Source organism: Balaenoptera acutorostrata, chromosome 15 (assembly GCF_949987535.1).
Source record: "Balaenoptera acutorostrata chromosome 15, mBalAcu1.1, whole genome shotgun sequence".
Classification (NCBI taxonomy): domain Eukaryota; kingdom Metazoa; phylum Chordata; class Mammalia; order Artiodactyla; family Balaenopteridae; genus Balaenoptera; species Balaenoptera acutorostrata.
Genome location: NC_080078.1, coordinates 71004521 through 71024500, shown reverse-complemented (window position 1 = coordinate 71024500; position 19980 = coordinate 71004521). Strand labels below are relative to the sequence as shown.

Genomic DNA, 19980 nt, shown 5'->3' with positions numbered 1-19980 from the left:
TACCTCTCAATCTGCAAGGGTGTGGCCGCCTGCAATGTATCCTCCATCAGCCAAGTCAGGCCCTTGATCCACATGTTCACTTCATCCTCAGACGTAGCTATGAGCAAGGGGTAAAGAGCTGAGCCTGGGGCCAGGGGCTGTTCCCCTTAACTCCTCCACCTCCTCCACCTCCTCAGCTCCCACCTTGTAGGCTCAGGGTCTTCAGGCGGAATTCCATTCCATACAGGATGACAAAGCAGTGCGACTGGTCCGGTCGAAAAGCAGGATCCTCTTGGTAGCGATCGAAGTCCCGTGAGGTCTTCCCCGGGCGGATCTCCTTGATTTCTCGAATGTCAACTAGGAAGGCAGGGAAGAGGTCAAGGTCAGGCTGAGGTCTCTCAGGGTCAGCACTGAAACGAGGGCAGCCTGGTCTCCCTACTCATTCCCACACTCTCCTCATGGAGGACCACAAAGAGAGACCCCCCCCAACCCTGGGAAGAGGGGCAGAGTCAAGACCACTCAGTCCTACTGGGGGACCGAAGAGAACTAGGCTGAGTCTAAGGACAGAGCTCTGCTAAAAGCTGAGCGTCTGTGGACACAGGAATTTCCGTCCCGTGTACCTTCCCTCGCTGACAATACAGGCGGGTCACTCTAACCTGGGAAAGAGCTGGACTCTACAAAGAGAAATGGGGACCCACGGCTGTTCTGTGAGGACCATTTCCTCACACAAAAGTACACAAACTGAATCGTAAAGTCCCAAGGGCAGGCCTGGGGCTGGGCAGGCCCAAATGGGTTTCAGGGTCCACAGGAGGAAGTAGGGATTGGGCCAAGAGAACTGGTGCAGCCTGATGGCCCACCCCCTAAATATCCCTGAGCAAGTCCCAGCAAGAGCAGCAGCTGCCCATGGATGGCTCCCATTCTGGCCTCACGGCATAGACTGGGGAAGCACCCAGGTCAGAGCAGCAGATGAACTGCCTCAGCCGCTAACTCAGAGACGACACTGAGTGACTCATTTAACTTCCCTCCATCTCGGTTTTACTATCTCTAGAGCAAAGAGCTTGACTGAATTTCTCTAGAAGGCAGGGTGGCATAAAAGACCAGTGTGGGACCTGGGACGGGCCTGCTGGGACTAGACTCCTGGCTCCACCTCACCTTAGCTGCGCGACCTCAGCAGAGTGACCACTCTGACCCCACTGCTTCCCTCTGTGAACGCAGGTAACAGACTGCGGCACCTGGAGGTGTTGCTAAGCTCAAAAGTCCTAACAGCCCAGAGTGCCCAGTCCTGTAGGTGGCACATGGTGGGCACTCATTCAAGCCTCCCTCCCGCTCCCTCGGCTCTGCCATCTTCGGTGGTCTGTGGTCTGCACAGGCAGTCGGAGCAGGCACACAGGTTGTGACCCCAGGCCTGGAGAGGGCCCGGCTGCACACTCACACTGTCCCCGGGTGCTGGCTGGGACCCTGCACAGAGGGCAGACTTTCCAGCCAGATAAAGAGACAGATTTAGGGAGGTCAAAAGAGAGAAGCCTGGCTTAGCCGCCAGAAATGACTCTGAGCACTCCCTTGGCTCTACAGCCTCTTCAAATGCTCTCGACCCAGACTGGCCCGGAAGATCTGGAGCCAGGAGCGCTGCCAGCATGCTGCCTGGCCCACCTCCCCCCAGAGCCCTCCTGGCCCGAAGCGCACAGCACCCCGGCTGGAATGTTCTAAGAGGCCCAATCCCAAGGCCTTCTTCCTGTCCCTCTAGCCACAGCTGTGCCCCACCTATCCCACCTCAAACAGTGGCATCGCTTCCAGCCCCAAGCCCAGCTCCCTTGCCAGAACACTGCCAGTTCTCCCTGGGCCCTGCTCCCGTGCCCTCAGCAACCCTCACAGGCCTAGTCCTCCAGCTGAGGGCCCCCGATGTCCTGCCCCCCAGTTCTCACCAATCAGCCATCCTTCTTGAGCCTACGAATCTTATAAGACGTTGTTCTGATCCCTCTTGAGGTTGCTCACTATGGAGAACCCACTCCTCCTCCGGCCTTCAAGGCCCCCTGTGATGGGGCTCTAGTGATTTACTGCCACTTCTGCCCTCCCATCTTCTCTGCTCCATCCCACCGAAGCTGGCCTGAGGGCAAGAACTGTCCTGTTTCCTGTTCCCCACTTCACCTTGGTCCCTAGCCAGGGGCTGTCTACCTCCCAGACCCCACTCTCTCCCACCAAAGACCCAATCTGGAAGAGCCTTCCTGCAGTAATCACGCCCTTGACACCCTGGGGCACTACGTGTGTGTTTGTTCTTCAATCTCTCCCAGGCCGGCAAGGCCACCCAGTGCTTGCTGAATGACTGAACAAACAACGGGAAAAGCAGGCACGCCACTGGGGGGAGGGGTAGCACAATGGGAGTGGTTTTTAAAATGAAAAGTTATGCTCAGGTGAAAACAGAGGGGGTGGGGTGGGGAGGGAGACTGGGTCACAAAGACCCAGCCTGAGAAGACAGGGTTCCCAAAGATGGAAGGAGGAGCTGAACAGAGGAAATGCCCAGATCAGAAACTGCAGAATAACCACAAACCTTGCCCTCTGAAACAGAAACCAGCACGCTTTTCCGGTGCAGAGCTGCTGTCACCCCGCTCCCACACCTCTCACACAGGCAAAGGACCTCACACACACAATGCATACAGGCCGACAAGGCCTGTGTGGTCCACAGCCTGGGCCCTTCCGCGCAGCTGCCCACCAGTCATCAGAGGTAGTTAGTCCACGATGTGGCTACCGCCCGGCAAGCAACTGCGGGGTCAGTCTGAAGCCTGCTGCCAGGCCACCTGCAGCACCCCACACGTGTGCTGCGTATGCACACACACGTACACACAACACCCACTGCCAGTGGGTCCTAGGTGCCCTGCGGCCTGCCCCGTGCTCCTGAGTACATTTCCAGTGAGACCATGCCGGAAGCAAGAGGCTCCCACCCAAAACAGGGACCAGGTAGGCACACAACAGCTCCGGGCCAGGAGCCCAAGTCTCCCAGGCTCCTGCTGGCCCCACAAGGCCCCTTGTACTTCTCCCCATTGGAGGTGTCAGCCCGGCCCTCAGGCCCTCCAAGTCCATCAAGCCAACCGCAGGCTGGAAGGACAAGACACCAGGGTGAGAGGCGCTACCAGGTTCTTAAAAGCTGCATCCTGTGGGACCTCCCACCTCAGCCCCACCCTCCCGCCTCCCAGAATAAATACAGCAGGGTCCTCTTCCTGAGAGCCAGGACCGGTTGCCCAGGGACTGCCATCAAGGGAAGGAGACCCCCTGGGACAGGCACGGCCTCTGCCCTGCAGGGTCTGGGTCAGACCTGAAGGAAGGGCAGGAAGAGAGACCCTCTCAGGACTTGGGAGCTTGGGGGAGGGAGGAAAACTGCTTAGAGGAGCAGGAAACCCACGACCCAGCACTCATTCCCACATAGAACCACGGAGAATAACATTCAAGGGACATGGGGAAAAGTAAAGCCAGCGGTACTGGGAGGTCCTGGCTAGGCTGGAGATGGGGAAGTGAGATGGGGGAACTCTCTGAGGACAAGGGCAGGATCCCACAACCAGGGGCCTGCAGCCAGGCTGGGCTGATGTGTAGCAGAAGGCAGTAGGGCTTTCGTTTATGACAAAGGCCCGCCCCCAAGCTCACCCAAACCCTAGAGGGCCTGGGGGGGTCCATCGACACAACCCAGCCAGCTCAGCCCATTAGGAGCCATGGAGGGCTCATTCCTCTAAGGACCAGGTCCCCAAGGCCCACGCAGAGGCCCCCAGGAACAGCATGGGTATTACCATTCCAAGCAAGGCCATGGCAGACAGTGACAAGCCTGGGCGGTGAGGGGGACTCAGTCCCCGGCATTTAATCGCCCACAAACTCTCATGAAGAAATAGACTAGCCCTCCCCAAGAGGCTCTGGGCTAATGAGGGACCACTGCACCTGGACCAGGGACTGGCCTCACATGCCAGCCCTAAGGGCTGAGGACCTTCTCACAGGCCAGGCTGCCTCCTCCCACTCCTTCAGGAAGCCTGCCCTGACCATTCCCTTCCTGAAGGCTGCCCAGGCCCAGCAGAGGAGAACCACACAGATCTTAAATTCTAGCTGTGAGGTCCTGGGCAGTCCCGCTCTTTTTAAAAAAAATTTATTTATTTTTGGCTGCGTTGGGTCTTCGTTGCTGCATGCGGGCTTTCTTCTAGTTGCAGCAAGCGGGGGCTGCTCTTCGTTGTGGTGCGCAGGCTTCTCATTGTGGTGGCCTCTCTTGTGGAGCACAGGCTGTAGGCGCACAGGCTTCAGTAGTTGTGGCACGTGGGCTCATTAGTTGTGGCACACGGGCTTAGTTGCTCCGCGGCATGTGGGATCCTCCAGACCAGGGCTCAAACCCGTGTCCCCTGCATTGGCAGGCGGATTCTTAACTACTGCCGTCACCAGGGAAGCCCAGTCCCGCACTCTTTTGGCCTCAGTTTCCCCATCAGTAAACTGGGGATTCCTCCTACCTCACTGGGTTGCATAAGGGCCCTGCCAGGAGCCGCCAGTCCCAGTGAAGTCTGAAGCCCCCTGCCTGTGTGCCTAGTGCCATTGACATCGGGCCTACGTGAGCCAGCGGCAGGGGAGACAACAGTGGCCACTGCCAGGGCTTTGCCGGGGACAAACCCAAACCTAGGCGAGGTAAAGCTGGCCCACAGCTGCCTTGGCCAAAGGAAAAGAACCCAAGTAGCCATTTCCCCGGCTCCAAAAAGGGTCTCACAGGGATGGGGCACCATGGGGGAAGAGTGGGACTCGTGGAGCCTCCGAGTTCACATCAGTGCACTTGGACATGACATGCTCTAAGCCAGAGGCTGCTTCCTGAGCCTCAGCACCGGGCCTGTTGCAGTCACAGCATCTCACCTACGTACTAGCCAACACGTGCCGGCACTACACATACCCCGACCTTGCATAGGGTGGGGCACCAGAAGAGAACGCTAACAGATCTGAAATCACAAACACCACGTTTCAAATCCTGTTTCCAAGGATACAGCTTGGGCCTCGGGCAAGTCTCTCAGCTCTTAGGTAGCCTGTGGATAAAGTGAAGGCCTTAGTGGGGGTGGGCCTGCCATAAACCCTTCACATGCAGACAGAGAACTACACAGAGAGTCAGCAAAGTGATTTTGCTAGAAAGAGACAAGAGGACATACTGAAAATTAAACCCCCTAATGAAGATACGGGCAAGAAAACCACCACCACCACCACACACAAAAAAAGGAAATGGCACATATCACATATTTCTGGACATGAAACATGCATTCGCCAAAATATTCCTCTTAAGAGAGTCTTCCCTTTAAGTGCATAAATTAATTGGTGGAAACTGCAATAGAAACTAACCGTATATGGACTCCCCTGGTGGTGCAGTGGTTAAGAATCCGCCTGCCAGTGCAGGGGACATGGGTTCGATCCCTGGTCCGGGAAGATCCCACATGCCGCGGAGCAACTACGCCCGTGCGCCACAACTACTGAGCCTGCACTCTAGAGCCCGCGAGCCACAATTACTGAGCCCGCATGCCACAACTACTGAAGACCGCACGCAGCAACGAAGACCCAATGCAGCCAAAAATTAACTAAAAAAAAAAAGAAACTAACAGTATAAAAATGCATGTAAATACTTTTTACAACTTAAAATAGCTGTAAGTCATGATAAATACGAAAGTTTTTTTAAAAACATCTAGAAAGCTTGAAAGAGGTAAGTGAATGTTATCTGGACAGGTCCCTTCCCCTGGGGTTTTCACTGCCCCTGACAGTGGGCTGTGGACGCCCAGCCCTGCAGCGTGTCCTGGAGGAAGGTGGGCAAAGCCCAGCACTCCTCAAAAGGGCCCAAGTCCAGTCAGAGCCATGAGATCCAGAGACCCCAGCCCCACATCCGCTCCCAGCACTCCTCCTACCTCTGAGCCTCTGCATGTGCCAGGCCCACCTTCTCACTTAAGTTTCCATCAGGCCTGGTCCAGTGGCATACTTGGTGCTTCCGCATTCTGGTCACACCGTCTGCTGCCTCCTTGGTGTCAAGGCCACTGACCTGTGAGTTCCACAAGGAAGAAACCACATCTGCCTCCTCTCCACTTCCCTAACCCAGGTCCCTGGGGAGGCTTCAAAATGCTTACAGAGTGCTTAGAAGCAGGAATGAACACACGAGAGTTAGACTCCAGAGCTAATTATCTAAGAGGCCACAGATGCTCAAAGATGGTATCAGGGATGACTTCCTGGAAGAGGTGGTGCCGTGGGGCAACAAAGGCTGAGGAGCTCCAACACAGATGCAAATGCAGTGGTCAGTGGGGTGACCATGTGGAGACAAGAAAGAAGGACCAGACCGGGGTGGGGGGGGCAGGGGGCGGGCACGGCCCCTGGGGGCCAGAGTAATCTGAAAACACTGGGAGGTTCCTGTACACAGGTTCCTGCAGCCGGTGGGAACCATGCGAAGCTAATGGTGCTTTGGGGAAAACAAAAGAGAAGAGGCAGGGCTCTCTGAGCACCACGCCCTGCTTGGCTCTAAGCCAAGGCCACCAGGAGATTCAAAAGAGCAGGTCCCAGGGGTCGGGAGAGTTGTACAGATCTTCCCAGAAACGATCTCTCATCAACCACATCTTCTCCACATACAGCTTGGGTCAAACAGATGGGTCATTCCCAGTCCCCATCCCGCAAGTCAGCCACCTCCTGTACCACCCTCCAAAGAAACTACACATCAGGGCAGGAGAGAGCACAAATGGAGCTGAACTTTCTCCCCCAGAGGATGCTGAGATGGAGAAAGGAAGCCACAAAGGGAAGCGCACTGCCAACCAGCTGATTCCCAGCCCTGCACCTCTGCTGCCCTACACAGGAAGCCAGAGGCCTCTGTACCTCAGGGTGCCTGGATCGGCCAGGAACATACAGCTTTGACAGAGTCTCACAGCTTGGAAGGAGAAGGATGCAGGTGGCCAAAAAGGAGACAAGACGGAACCTGGGCACAGGTGGGAAAGGAGTCTGATGCAGCAGGAGCCAGGGCCTGGGATGGCCAGCAGCTTCCATGCCAGCCACCTACTGCTCAAGGACTAGGAAGAGTGAGAGTCCCCCCGACCCCCGCCCAACAGAAACAGTCCGGAGCAGCTCCCAGGGAGAAAGGTGAGAGCGGAGGGGTGGGGAGCTCTCAGCCTCCATTTTACAAAGGACGGATCCCGACTCAGAGACCCAGGGTCACAGGGTCATGCAGCAAAGGGAAGGTGAGGCTGGGGTTTATCTCCTTCCCATATCCTGTGCAGCAGCACCTTCAAACCAGACCAGCAGGGGCGAGAGGACTAAATCCCTTCCCAGATGCAACAGGGAAGCCCTAGCCAAACTCTGGAGTACAGGGCACACCCAGGGCAGAGCTCAGCATCTGTTCCCGGTTGGGGTTTCGTCCATCATCGTTCCCCAAACACCTGACCGAGAAGAGCAGCCGGACCCTCTCCCACCTTGATAAACAGGAAAAGGCCATTCGGACAGCTGGATGGGGATCTGTGGGATCCTCCTACACGGAACCCTGCACTCCTACATACTAACTGCTTCAGGTCACAGCTGTAAAGGATCCTCGCCAGTTCATGAATCATCTGGAGTCTAGATTCTAGGTGAACCTCCTCTGTGGAGCAATGAGGAAATGGAGGCTCCCAAGGGTCTTGTCACGGTCACGTGGTAGTTCATGTAGAACTGGGACCCTCTGCAGCGGCCCCCACAGCAGCACCCACCCTGAACTTGGGTTTGCAGAGAAAAAGCAGGGCAGCCCAGCAAGCCTTCACACCATTCAGGCAGGCAGCCCTCTTCCCTAAGATGCAAAATTAATCCCATCCATTTCAGAGGTGGGAACAGCATGCCCTGGCCCCAAAGGAAGGAAGGGCAAGGAGGCCCCACCCAAGGAACTCAAAGCTGGGAGAGAGATGAGCAGTTATCTACTGGGCTTGTTCTTTCATTCCATCACCGGGATCAAACTTTCAAACGTCTGTCTACTCCACTTCAGGCCCTGGGGTGGGTCCTGGATAAACAGAGATCAGTAAGGCATTGGAGTTCCTGCCCCTGAGAAAGCCAGAAAGCCCCTGCCCGGTGGAGGAAACAGATGGGGAAGCAGATAACTATGAGGTCCTGCAAAGAGGAGAACAACAGGGAGGTGTCTGTGGCACCGAGAGCCAGAGAAAGTGAGGAGCTGGACTTGGGAAGTCTTGGACCACTCTGTCCACAGAAGGCAGGTCTGGAGGACTGGCCTGCCCAGGTCTGCCAGGGGGGATCACAGAAGCCAAGGAATCGATGCAGCAGTCTGGGCGTTAGGGGAAAAGGGCATTCAGAGTTTCATGGATGAGAGGGGAGGGAAGGTGGGCCTCCACTGGCCATCAACACCACAGTGGGGGCAGGTGTAGCAGGGGGCTTGCCCCAGCTTCTCTGCCCGAGCCCACATGACCCCCCAGGCAGTCCCTTGCAGGTTGACCTCTGCCCCCTCTGCAGGCTGGTGCTGCCCGAGTTCTTTGTAGATGGCCTGTGTCTGCCAGGCCCCCAGCTACAGGGAAGAGGATGAGGGCCCAGCAGGGCTGGTTATCGGAGTGTCCAGGATCTCAAAAGGCCCAAAGAAACGCTCCTCATGGTACATTCAGGCCACCTGGAGAACCAGAGTACTGAGCATAAGTCACTTTTCTAGCCTCCTCTTTCCTGACCCTTAGAGCAATCAACACCGTTGTCCACACCCTCCCTCCTGCTGGAAGTTCTGCCCTTGACTTCTCCTCACAACCTCTCCTGATTTCCTGCTTCTTCTTGGGCTCCAGGTCTATCCCCACCTATCCCCACGCTGGCCTTCGTCAAGGCCCACGCCAAGGGCCTCTCCTCTCCCGATGCTCTACCTGCTCCCCAGTCAGTGTCATGCAGACAATTCACAAACACAGCTCTAGCCTACTCCTCGACTATAAGCTTCAGACCCTTCAAACCAACTGTCTACTTGCCGTCTCCACCTGTTCGCCTCAAAGTCAACCCCTCACCAAAACGAGGCCTCTTGCCACACCTCTTGGGTCCGCTAACAGCATCACCTCCAAAGAGGTGCATAAACTAGACTCTTTAGAATCATGCTTTACATCTTTTCTCTCACCCCCTCCAATCTAATCCTTGAACAAGTCCTACTGGCTTTTCTAATATCATTCACAACATTTACCTAGTACCTAGATGAGTGGGAACGCTGTGTACTTTAAGGCTATTTGACTGACTGTCTTCTCCACTGGAGCATAAGCTCCTTGAGGGCATGAACCATGCCTGTTGGTGTCAATGCCCCAGTGCCTAGCAGGAAATGGACTGTGTTAGGAGAAAAAAGAAAAAATCTGGGGCCCTCCCCTGAAAGGAAATGATAGGGCCCTCCAGCTGGGGGCTGAGTGATAGGGGCTGAAGTTGGGGTACAGGTGGGAGTGGGATGGCAGAGACCTTCCCCTGTGGAGCTCGCTGACCTCCATGCTGTCTCACCACCCCGGCCCTGGCTCCCCGCCTCTTTGGTTTCCGTTACTGTTACCATGGGCCCTTCCCTCTTTGGGGGACATGTGGGGCCAGCCCTCAAACCCCCAACAGAGTCAACCCTGATTAGGTTGGAGACGTTCTAAACAATGACAAGGGTCAGTAAGTCACAGGCCTGCTCATTCAGACGCCCTCTCCTGTACACCCACCTGCTCTCCGGGTTTAGAGCTGCTTGGCCCAGCCTCTCCTCAGCGGGCCACTCCCTTTGGGCAACACCAGCCCAAGCCAAGCCACTCTCCTGTCCTCCTTTTGCGCTTCCCGGGGAGCCAAGGCCCCAGTATGTGACCTACTCTCTGACCTCACTCCGAGGTGATAGGGAACACCCACTCCCTGCCTGCCCAGGAAGCCCAGCTCAGATTCTTCAAAATCACCTCCTCTGTTGAGAGGAGTGGCTACCTTGGGACTTGCCCTTCCTGATTTTAATTTCCTGGTTCCACCCTCTTAAGACAGCTCCTGGCCTCACCTCCTGTAGCACAGACAGCTGCCTGCTAGCCTCCCACCCCTGCCTGCAGAGCCTCACCCTTCCAGTGTGGGCCAGTTCTCAGGCCAGGGACCAGGACACCCTCAAGGAACAGTCTAGGCATCAGGTGTTCTCACTGGAGGGGACTCTCTCTGCATTTTACTGCTGGCCTCAAGAGGCTCTGAGTAATCCCTGACAAAGCGATATATACTATGTTTTCTAACCTCCTTGCTGGATATGCTAAGAGCTCCCAAGAAAGGCCAGCTCCAGTTAGGAACTGACAGGCGAACACAGGCACATTATACTCAATTACTGTGTTAGGGTCAGAACAGGAGAGCTACCGGAGGACAAACAGGGGGAAGTGGTCTGCAGAGCCTCAGAGAGGGACTTGTCACCCCCCGCCCCTGTCGCTACCCAACTTCCCAGCTGACCTCCTACCCTCAAGTAGGCGCAGAAGCCTTTGGGACCTGTGGCCAACTCCTCCCCTCCTTCCTAGGGTCAGTCACTCCATGAACTCGGGCCCACACTCTCTGGGCCTGAGGCTGAAGTCACACAATCCCATGGGGTTTGCATTCACCCACCACACACCCACAGCTACACAGCCAGAATCCCAGTATGGTCAATGCCCTACCCCTGCAAGGGCAAGGCCAGGCCAAGGACACTGGGACCTTGGGGGAGCCCCTCAAACAACCACTTCCCTCAGGACATTTCAGCTCAGCCATGTCCCCAGGTGTCCAAGAAAACAGGAAGCCAACCCCAATGTGAATGGCCCACCCCCGATGAGTTAGAATTAGGTCTCACACAAACAAGCGGTCCAACTCTCCGTGGCCCAATGCCTTACCAGTCTGGTCAGATGTCTGCCACCAGGGCCTGGAGCTTTGGTCAGACCGTCCACTCCTCACCGGGCCCACGCCTTGATCCTCTAGCCAACGCCAGCCTGCTAGCCAGCAGGGGGAGCGACCCACAGTGGCAGGCTGATTCTCTCTGGAGCCCCGCGCTCAGCCAACAGCACTTTAGGCACAACTGTCTCCTGCCGGCCCTGGGCTTTGACGGTTTCCTGCACGTTCCAGATCACAAGCTTCCCAGGATCAAGGACTGGGTCACCTCCTTTTCTTGCTTCCTAACTCCAGGCTGCTTTGTGCCAGGCCTGGCTCAGCAAGGGAGATGCCAGTCTCCTGCAGGAGAAAGTCCTGCCCCATTTATTCTGCATCCTGAGTCTTGCTGAAGCCAGGGCCACCGGCCAACACCGGGAAGGGCCCAGAAGGAAGCAGCAGAGCCTATACACAAAGACTACATGTGGGCTATAAAAAGGAGCCCTCCCTGCTTCCCCCAGGATGGGCTTGGTTCCTAGAGGTGACAAGTCGGGGAGAGAGCTAGTACTTGTGCTTGGGCACTCAGCCACTGCAGCCTCTTAAAGGCAAGCCAAGCCCCTCCTCAGAAGGAACTAGTCTTACAAGGAGGAGAGGGAGACCATCAAGAACTGAGGCAGGAATGCAAGTGGAGACTCTCCGAGCCGCATCTCCTGGGACCTCAGCCTCCACCAAAGCAACCACATGCACCGTCCCCACCGCCTCTTCCCCAGCCCCAACGTATCCAGTGACCTCCTCCTTCTCACACTTCTTCCCTCTCCTCTAGGGCTGAGGGCACTCTCTCGAGGCAGCCTCAGTCTCCGCGCCCTCTGGAGGCCCCAGCACACCCAGCTGTGACGAGCAGCTCTAACTCTGGGGTGGCAGCAGGAAGCTGTGGCTCTGGGGCAGCTCAAGCAGGGGTATGTGTGTTGGGGTGAAGGTGGAGAGATACAATTAGGCAAGGGTACAGCTATGATACCTCGGAGTGTGAACACAAAGTTCCCTGTTTCCGAGACCCCAGCCAAGGCAGCCTCTTGACCCACAAGGGCTGCAGCCTACCTGCCACAACAGCGGGGCCACCCTCACTGTACCCCGTGCCCAAGTCAGAGGAACTAATTCCTCCCCGGCCTCCTTTCTCCAAATCCTCCTCCGGACTAATCTGCCCGGTGTGTTCAGGCTCTGCCCCTGGGGGCAGACCCAGAGCCGCCAAGGCCCCCCTCCGGAAACAGCGGGGTGGCTCGCCACGGTGCACACACGTGGCCTACGGGAGAGCCAAGCCTCGGCTGCCATCAGCCATGGAGATGAGCGCAGCACACTCTCATCTCCCCAGACCGACAGAGCAAGCTCGGCTTGTTTCCTTCTCAGCGCGCCTGGAGCCCGTCGTCATTTTTTCTTTCTGGCTGTATGTGCCTTAACCTTTATGTCTACCGCTAGACTCCACAGTGCTTGGCACGCCAGCAAATGCCAGAGTCCAAAGCCAGGGAGGCACAAGTGGCACCTCACTTGTTCAGTGTGCCACAGGGCCCAAGAAAGCTGTTTTCAGGGCTTTTTTTTTCTTTCCTTCAAGGAAAGAGTAGCTATGGTGATATGGAAAGCTCAATACGCTAGAGATCTACTGCCACAGTGAACAAGTCAGAGGCTGGAGTCATCATGTCTGGTTCAGCGTACCTAACACACAGGAGCTAAGACCACACTAAATGTGGGATGAACGAAGGAACACGTGGACGAAGGCACGTGCTTCAGCTTGTCGTCGGGGTCCTGGAGAGGCCCTTCTCAGGCCACCTAGAGCCCAGAGCCCCAGGCTCCCACTGCCCTGGCAGAGGCTCAGTGTGGTTGTCACCATAGCCCAGTAAGAGCAAGTCAGGGCAAGGCTCTTCTGCTACCTTCGCCCCCGCAGCAGGGAGAGAAGCATCTCAATGGGGGCTGTGGCAAGCCGAGGGCAGCAGAGGGTCCCGATGGAGGCTCTGAGTCCAGTGCGCCAGGAAGGGGGCCTGGGCGCGTCGACCAGCACATCTGCCCAGAGGGCAGAGGAGAGATCAGAGAGCTCTGTCCACATAAAGTAAAACAACTCTGGTCCTGCAGAACACCCACCTTACTGTCATTTCCCCAGAGTGGAGGAATAAACTGAACACTGCAGTGGGAATCAGAAGTTCCAGGCTCTGGTCCCAGCACTACCATGAACCTGCTGGGGCACCTTAGCCTTGGGGCCTTGGTTTCCTCATCTACAAGGGAGAGCCTAGCATTCCCGCCTCTCAGTTGGAGCTGTGGTGGAGCTCAAACAACATAATGGATGAGAAAATGCTCCATGAACTAACGCACTATTCAAGTACCCAATTTTTCTCCTGCCCCCGACCTCTGTGTACAGACTCAGGGAGGGAACAAAGAAAAGAAGTAGGAAACCGACTTCTAGCCCAGGCTGTCAGAGCAGCCACGGCAGCCAGCTTCATGGTGGACAGAAGAACTGGAGCTCTGTAGTTAGTTACGGTGAAAGCAAAGGAAACAAATAGTTGTTAAGCACCCGCGAGTGCCACATGCTGTGCTGAGCACTCTCACATAAAATCTCTCACTCTCATATGGATCTCATTTGACCATTGTTAATATACTGCTCCATGAGGGAGAAATTATTTTTACAGCTGAAGATCAGTTTGAGATAGGTTAAAGTGACTTGTACCCAAGGTCACAGGAAGAGCTGAGACTCAGACCCAAATCTGACTGATTCTGGCTACAGCTGCTGGAGGCCACTCCTCACCCTGGGCTCCGCCTAGAGTCTTATCACCTGTTACCATGCTGCTCTCAAAGACTTCCCCCCAGAGAAGCCCGGGCGCCATGCTTCTCTAAACAAAGCACTCTACTAGGAGCTCCAGAACACTCCCCTCCTCCTGCCCCACCTCCACTTCTCCTGGGACTCCCCCCAAAGTCCCCACTGACTTCTGCAGTTCTAAGAGAGGGAGCAGAGAGGGGGAAAAAGTCTCCTATCCCCTAATATCAGGCCTTTGCTACATTAGGCCTCACTTCCTCCCTCCAACTTCGCCACCGCTGACCTCCTTGAAGCCACATCCCAGAGAAGAGGGCACAGAGTGGGAAGAGATGCCTTGAATTAACGGAGGCCGGCTGGGATGGTGACGGGAGAGGCAAAGGCAGGCCCTAGCACACTGACGTGCTGGCGTTAAAGCACTTCCTGGAAGACAGGGGTCTCCCACCAATGCGCTCAGGTAGCATTTCTCAGAAATAGGCCAATCTGATATCTTCATATGATACCAAAGCTGCTGCTCACAGCCAACTGCCCTGGCACCCTGCAAAAGTCAGCGGCAGGAAACAGCCTTGATGACAAAGGGGCTCCCGAGAGCTTCAAGAAAGAGGCTAGGTGGACTCCTTGTCTCCGAATCAAGCGCTTGGTGGCCAGCCCCCTCAATACCACAGGTACATTTGCTCCCTTCCACTAACAGGTCCTCCTGGGCAACTTAATCTTCACCTTCCTCCTCATCAGGGCTCCCATGCGTGAAGCACTTACACGGTGCTACACTCTATGCGAAGCATCTTACAGATTCTCTCCGAATCCTCACAACTCCCTTATGAGAAAAATGTAATCTATCCCTCTTTTACAAACAAGGAGTCCAGAGAGATAAAGTCACACGCTCAAGGTCACAGAGCAAGTAAGCTGCACAACAGGATTTTAACCTAGGCAGTCAGAGTTCAGAGCCCAAATGCTAAGCTACTCTGGCTCCAGTGCCTCCTCCCTCCAGACCCAGCCCCTCCCCTCCCCTCCATCACTGCCGCCTCCCGCCTGTCTCGCAAGGAGGCTGTGCTGTGCTCATCAGGTCTCTCCTGCAAACTGCAGTGGCTCACTGGTCTCCCTCCTCCACCTCTCCCAGACAAACACAGGACAGTCCCGCTTCAGCCTCTGGTGACAGCTGTGCCTATAGCACAGAGCACAACCCACGAGGTACAGCAGGCCATGGCCCTCCCTACGCCACCCCCAGCCCAACCCCTGCACAGCTACCCCCAGGGCCTCAGCCAGGGCACAGGCAAGTTCCTCAACCACTCAGGAAGGCCCAGCTCCCTGGCCACCTTCCGTGTGAAGCCTTCCCAGCTCTCTCCTCTCGCCCTCCTGCTTGCTGAGCAGAGCTCGTTACTCTGCACTCCGGAAGCTCTCGGTATGGACCTCTATCATGGTACCTGACACACGGGGTTATAATTACACGTTCCCAAATCTGTCTCTTCCAGGAGTCTGGGAGTCGCTCAATGGCACCGACCAAGTCTTATCCATCTTTTGAACCCTCAGTGCCTAGCACTGGGCAAGTAAGAGGTGTTCACACAATATTTATTTATTTTTTATTTTATTTTTTTTCTTTTTTTTTTCACACAATATTTATTGAGCAAATAAATGCCCCTCATTCTAAGGGGCTACCCAAAACAAGCTAGTGACCAAGATCTCTAACTGGTAACTCAAGCCTGTGCATCTGCGTACGTCTGTGTGGGCACGTGCACACACACAGAGAAGGTGGAGGTGTTGGGGGCCCCAGCGCTGCTGTGCTCAGCTCTTCCAGGCATCTGTGAAGCAGGGCCCTTTCCTAGGTTCACAGGAAAGAAAAAGCCCCAGCTGGACAGGGGGCCTGGCCGTGCTGGTCTGGAAACCCACACATCAGGGCAAGCCTGGGGGGCTGAGGAAACACTAAGAGGTCTGACTTCCCCTGGAAAAACTAGTCAGACAGGAAACGCACAGGCGAGGATGGCTAGCTCTGGAGATCCGGACACGTGCTCTCACCCCTCTCCCACCGGGAGCAACCAGCCAGCACAAAGAAAATACCCAGTGATACAGGCCTGCCCTCCTCGGGCACCTTGGGCCCAGCCTTCAGAGCTGGCCCTGCGGTCTGTCTCCTCAGCAGTCTGACAGCCACAGGGGTCAGGCCTCAGACAGCTGGTACCAAAGTCACCTACCCTGTGAGCCTGACTGCCTTGTCCAGGCGGTGTGCTTTCTTCTGCCACTCCCTACCCCTGGCATCAAAGGTACCATTCCATTGTCCCCTTTAGTTTCCCTGAGGGCAAGGGCCTGTTTTCATTCACCACCTGAGAAAGCCTGGCATCTAGGAGGGTGTCAACGGAAGAATCAAAGACGAAAGGCTGGGGCTGCAAAAGTCCCCATAGATACGCTTGGCTGGCACTCAGAGCCCACCATGGAGCCTGAGCCGCTGTACCCACAATGACCCCTGACTGAACCTCTCATCGCAGAAGGCACCAGAGGGAAAAGTGTAGAGCCAGAGCCGAGAGAGGCTGAGGCTGTCTGTAAGGAACAGTCTGAACACAAAGGCTTCTCCTCAGAGGAGCAACGCAGACCACAGGAACGGGGGCCTGAGACCACTCACAGCACAACCCCGGGGCTCTGAGTCCTTTTGGAACTGGCCGGCCAGCCACCGACTGGAGAGCCAACTGAGGCTGTCACATGGCAGCACAATTCACTCCCTACATTTCTATTTCCTCATCTGTAAAGTGGGGTGGTACTCCAGGCCCTTTAGAGGATCAGCCAAGAAAACATGATGCAAAGTCTCTGTAGCACTCAGCAGGAAGTCTGTAACTGCTTTGTGCTCATTTAAGTCAGTATCTGCAACATAAAAAGCCCAGCATCGACCTGGTTCCTGTCACACCACCATGACAACCAGCACCAGGGCACTTCCCCACCCCTCTTGTAAGCCAAACTCCCACCGGAGAAGTGAGCACCTGCCAGCCCCGTCTCACAAGCGCGGGATAAAGTGAGAGGGCACAGAGTTAGGCCAGAATGAGGTCCTGTACATCAGCGGTTCCCAACCTTTTTGGCACCAGGGACTGGTTTCAAGGAAGACAATTTTTCCACTGACGGGGGGCGTTTCAGGCGGGAATGTGAGCGATGGGCAGCGGCAGATGAAGCTTCGCTCACTCGCCCGCCGCTCACCTCCTGCTGTGCGGCCCGGTTCCTGACAGGCCGAGGACGGGTACCAGTCCATGGCCCGGGGGTTGGGGACCCCTGCTCTACACGAGTGCCGTGTACTTTCATTGAACCCCAGTCTCTCCTCAGGGCCACGGACACCCTGAGGGTCCCAGAAGTGTCCCTCTCTCTTTGGCCAGGCTACAGGCACTGCGTGGTACCCTGGCAGGGTCAGCAGGAAAAGGCCAGACACCTGAGGCACCTGGGCAAGAGGCCAGATGGCAAGGGGCCCTGCTGGCAGTCTAGACTTCCTCAGAACCTACAGAGAGGGGCTGCAGGGATCAGAACCCGACAATGAGGTGCACCCATGAATAGGCAGCAATGGGACAGCTTCAGCCTGAGGCTCTGGTTTGCAAGGTCTGAACTCCACACGAGTGTCCACTAGCCTTCTCACCCGGAATCCTTCAATCCGGGCCTCCAAAATCAAAGGGCCAGGGTCCCTTCTACATCCTTTGCCCACGCTCCAGGCCTCTCAAATCCCAGCTAACTGATGAGATCACTGAACATGTACCTCTCTGGCTGAGCCACCCTTGGGGGCTGGGGTCATCAGGTCCTCCGCATTCCTGCCTCCATCCCCAAACACCTGAGACATCGTGGACTAGCCTCTTGCCTCTCCACACCCATGCCTTCTGTACAGGCCCCAACTTACAAACGAGAAAGTTACCCACCCATGAGTCAGATGTGCACGTCTCCTTATACTTACTCTATTCACTGTTCTACTGATAGGTGGGTAGCTGAGTAGTTGGGTCAGGGCAAAACAAAACCATACCCTCCCATCTCTGGGTAGTGATCTAAGTGAAATGGGAACTGGGGCCCCATCCTCCTCCCTTCCGACACCTTCACGCTCTCCTGCAGCCACACAGTCCCAGTCCAGGAGAGCAGTCATACTCTATTATTGGTACCATTAATAACGGCTTACATTTATTAAACATTTACAATGCGTCGGGCACTGTGCTAGCTGTTTTACATTAATCTTCTCATTTAACCCCCAGAGCAACCAAATATAGTGGATGTGTTATTACTCCCACTTCACAGATGAGGAAACTAAAGCTCAGAGAAGTAGCTAGCTGCAGGGGATACACAACTAATATACACGGGCTTCAAATCCAACCTTGCCTTCAACCACTGTGCTGCACTTACTGCCTGCTGGTCACGTGCACGGTTTGAAATGCAGCCTGTTACCCAGGAGAAGTCTATCTGGGAACCTCCAGCCCGTGCTACCAATTCGGGAGAGCACACAGAGCACCACAGAAACATGGAAGGGGCTGCGCCTGGAGTCTGATGCCTGGGTGACGTTCCCAGGACCATCCCAGCTCTCTGCAGTGTCTGTCCTTCCTCCACTTCGGAATCCAGTCTCTCAAATCACTAAAATTCTCTCCCAATGGCTGACAGGGCCGATGGGGGCACCGAGGAAGGCGGCTGCCGTGTGGAAGTTCGGCAGCTGTGTCAGGTCTGGAGTCTGTAGTTGAGGACGGCTGCCTCACCGTAAGACCTTCCTTCCTCCCAATCTTCTCAGCCATCTACAGGGAGGTACACCACAGCCAAGGAGGTCTGTGGGACCTTCCCTTGGGGGTGTCACTTCCTGAACCCCCTTCCTTCACATGGACCTAATTCTGAACCTGGCTCTAACAGTCTCTGGGGGTCCTTGCAGGAAGCAACCCACAGTCTGGGGTTGCAGACACATCGCCCCTCACACTTGGAGGCGGGGGAACGGAGAGCAGAGCTGGGGGCGCATCCGGCCACAGCACAAGCACGCACTCAGTGGAATAACACTCTGAAGGATTTGGGGTTTTTCAAAATCCCCCACCTCCCTCCTTCGCAAAAGCAGCCAAGGTCAGGCCTGGGAAGGCAAAGAGGCAGGAAATCAAGAGTAGCCACTCCTGGCTCCCTCCAGCTACGGGACACAGGCCACAGGACACAAAGGGCTAGACCCCAATTTGGCTGCGTGCTCTTGAAGAGTACCTGACACACGGCAGTGAGGCTGGCCTTCTGGGGGCCAAGCTCTTGAGAATGCGCATCCAAGGACAAGGGGAGCCTGGCCCCTCTCCGTGCCTCGGCTTTGGGTGTCTGCCCACGCACACAGACCTCCAAAATTCAACTTCAGGACAAAAGAAGCGGCGGGAAAAAGCAGCCACTGCCTCCCCTCAGGCTTTTCCAAACCGAACGGGACCACCTTCCTCCCTCTCCCCGTGACGGAGATGCGTAGGCCCGGTTCCGCTCCAAAACCAGCCCTCCCGTAACAACTGCCTAAGTTCTACTCAGGGAACCCAAAGGTTCCGTTCTAAGTATGAGCCCAGCCGGGAGGCCCAGAGTTTCGCGGAGACTGCTCTTTTTGGAGAAAGGGCGCGCATCTGCTCCGGCCCCAGTTCTGGGGCTGGCGGGGGGCACGCTGCCTCGGCTCCCGTCGCCTCGGCCGACACCGCTCCCGGGCTGTGGGGGACCAGACGCCGGCCTCGCTGGTCTCCAACCCGCTAGGATTTTTAGGCCTCTGGGCAAAGAGCCTGGAACACTCCCCCCCTGCTGGGGAAAGGGGTGTCCTGTCAGGTGACTGAGGACCCGGATGCCCCCCGCCCCCGGTGACCACCCGGGCCGAGGCGGGGGCGGGGCCCACAGGGTGTGGGGGGAAAGCCCGAAAGTTTGCCCAAGTCTCTCTCCATCGGCGGCCCGGGGCGCGCGGGAGCCGGGCGCAGACCCCCGCGCGCGCGGCGGGCCCCAGGGAGTGGGGGCGCACTTACTGGCCCCCTCGATCTTGTCGGCGCCACGGCTCCACGTGATCTGCCGCGTCTCCAGCTTGACCTGGAAGGTCTTCCGCTCGGGCCGCTGCGACTTCTTGGAGTAGAACAAAGTCATGACGGTGCCCACCTCGAGGCTGCGGCAGAGGTGCAGCACCTCGGCGTCCGAGGGCGCGCCGGGCCCGCAGCCGTTGGCGCAGGGGGACGCGGCGCCCGCCATGGCTCCGGCGCTGGGGGCGGCACAGTCGGCCGCGGCGCAGGCCCGCCGGGAGCGAGCTGGCGGCGGCGGCGGCGGAGGCGGCGGGCGAGCAGACCCCGGCGGCGGCTCCTGCGGGCGGAGACGGGGCGGGGCCTGAGCGGGGGGCGGGGCGGTCCTGCAGGCCCCGCCTCGGCCCGCGCGCCTGGAACAAAGGCGCCCGCGCGCCCGTGGGGAGGACCCCCGCCCGCCGCCCGCCACCGCGCCTGCGCCCCGCGACCCCCGGACGGGCCCAGGCCGGGGGCGCGCGCGCC

General features: G+C 56.8%; 1 protein-coding gene across 2 annotated transcripts in view; it reads right to left on the bottom strand.

Annotated features, from left to right (window-relative positions):
* Positions 1-19980, bottom strand: part of PLCG1 (phospholipase C gamma 1) — a 35350-nt gene that overhangs the window by 15194 nt on the left and 176 nt on the right. For both annotated transcript variants that reach the window (XM_057530206.1, XM_057530207.1), the window contains exons 2-4: positions 19474-19798; positions 184-336; positions 4-97 (exon numbers count right to left, since the gene is read on the bottom strand). In XM_057530206.1, the coding sequence (XP_057386189.1) occupies positions 4-97; positions 184-336; positions 19474-19690 (464 nt within the window). In that variant the 5' untranslated portion in view covers positions 19691-19798. The remainder of the gene's footprint in view (positions 1-3; positions 98-183; positions 337-19473; positions 19799-19980) is intronic.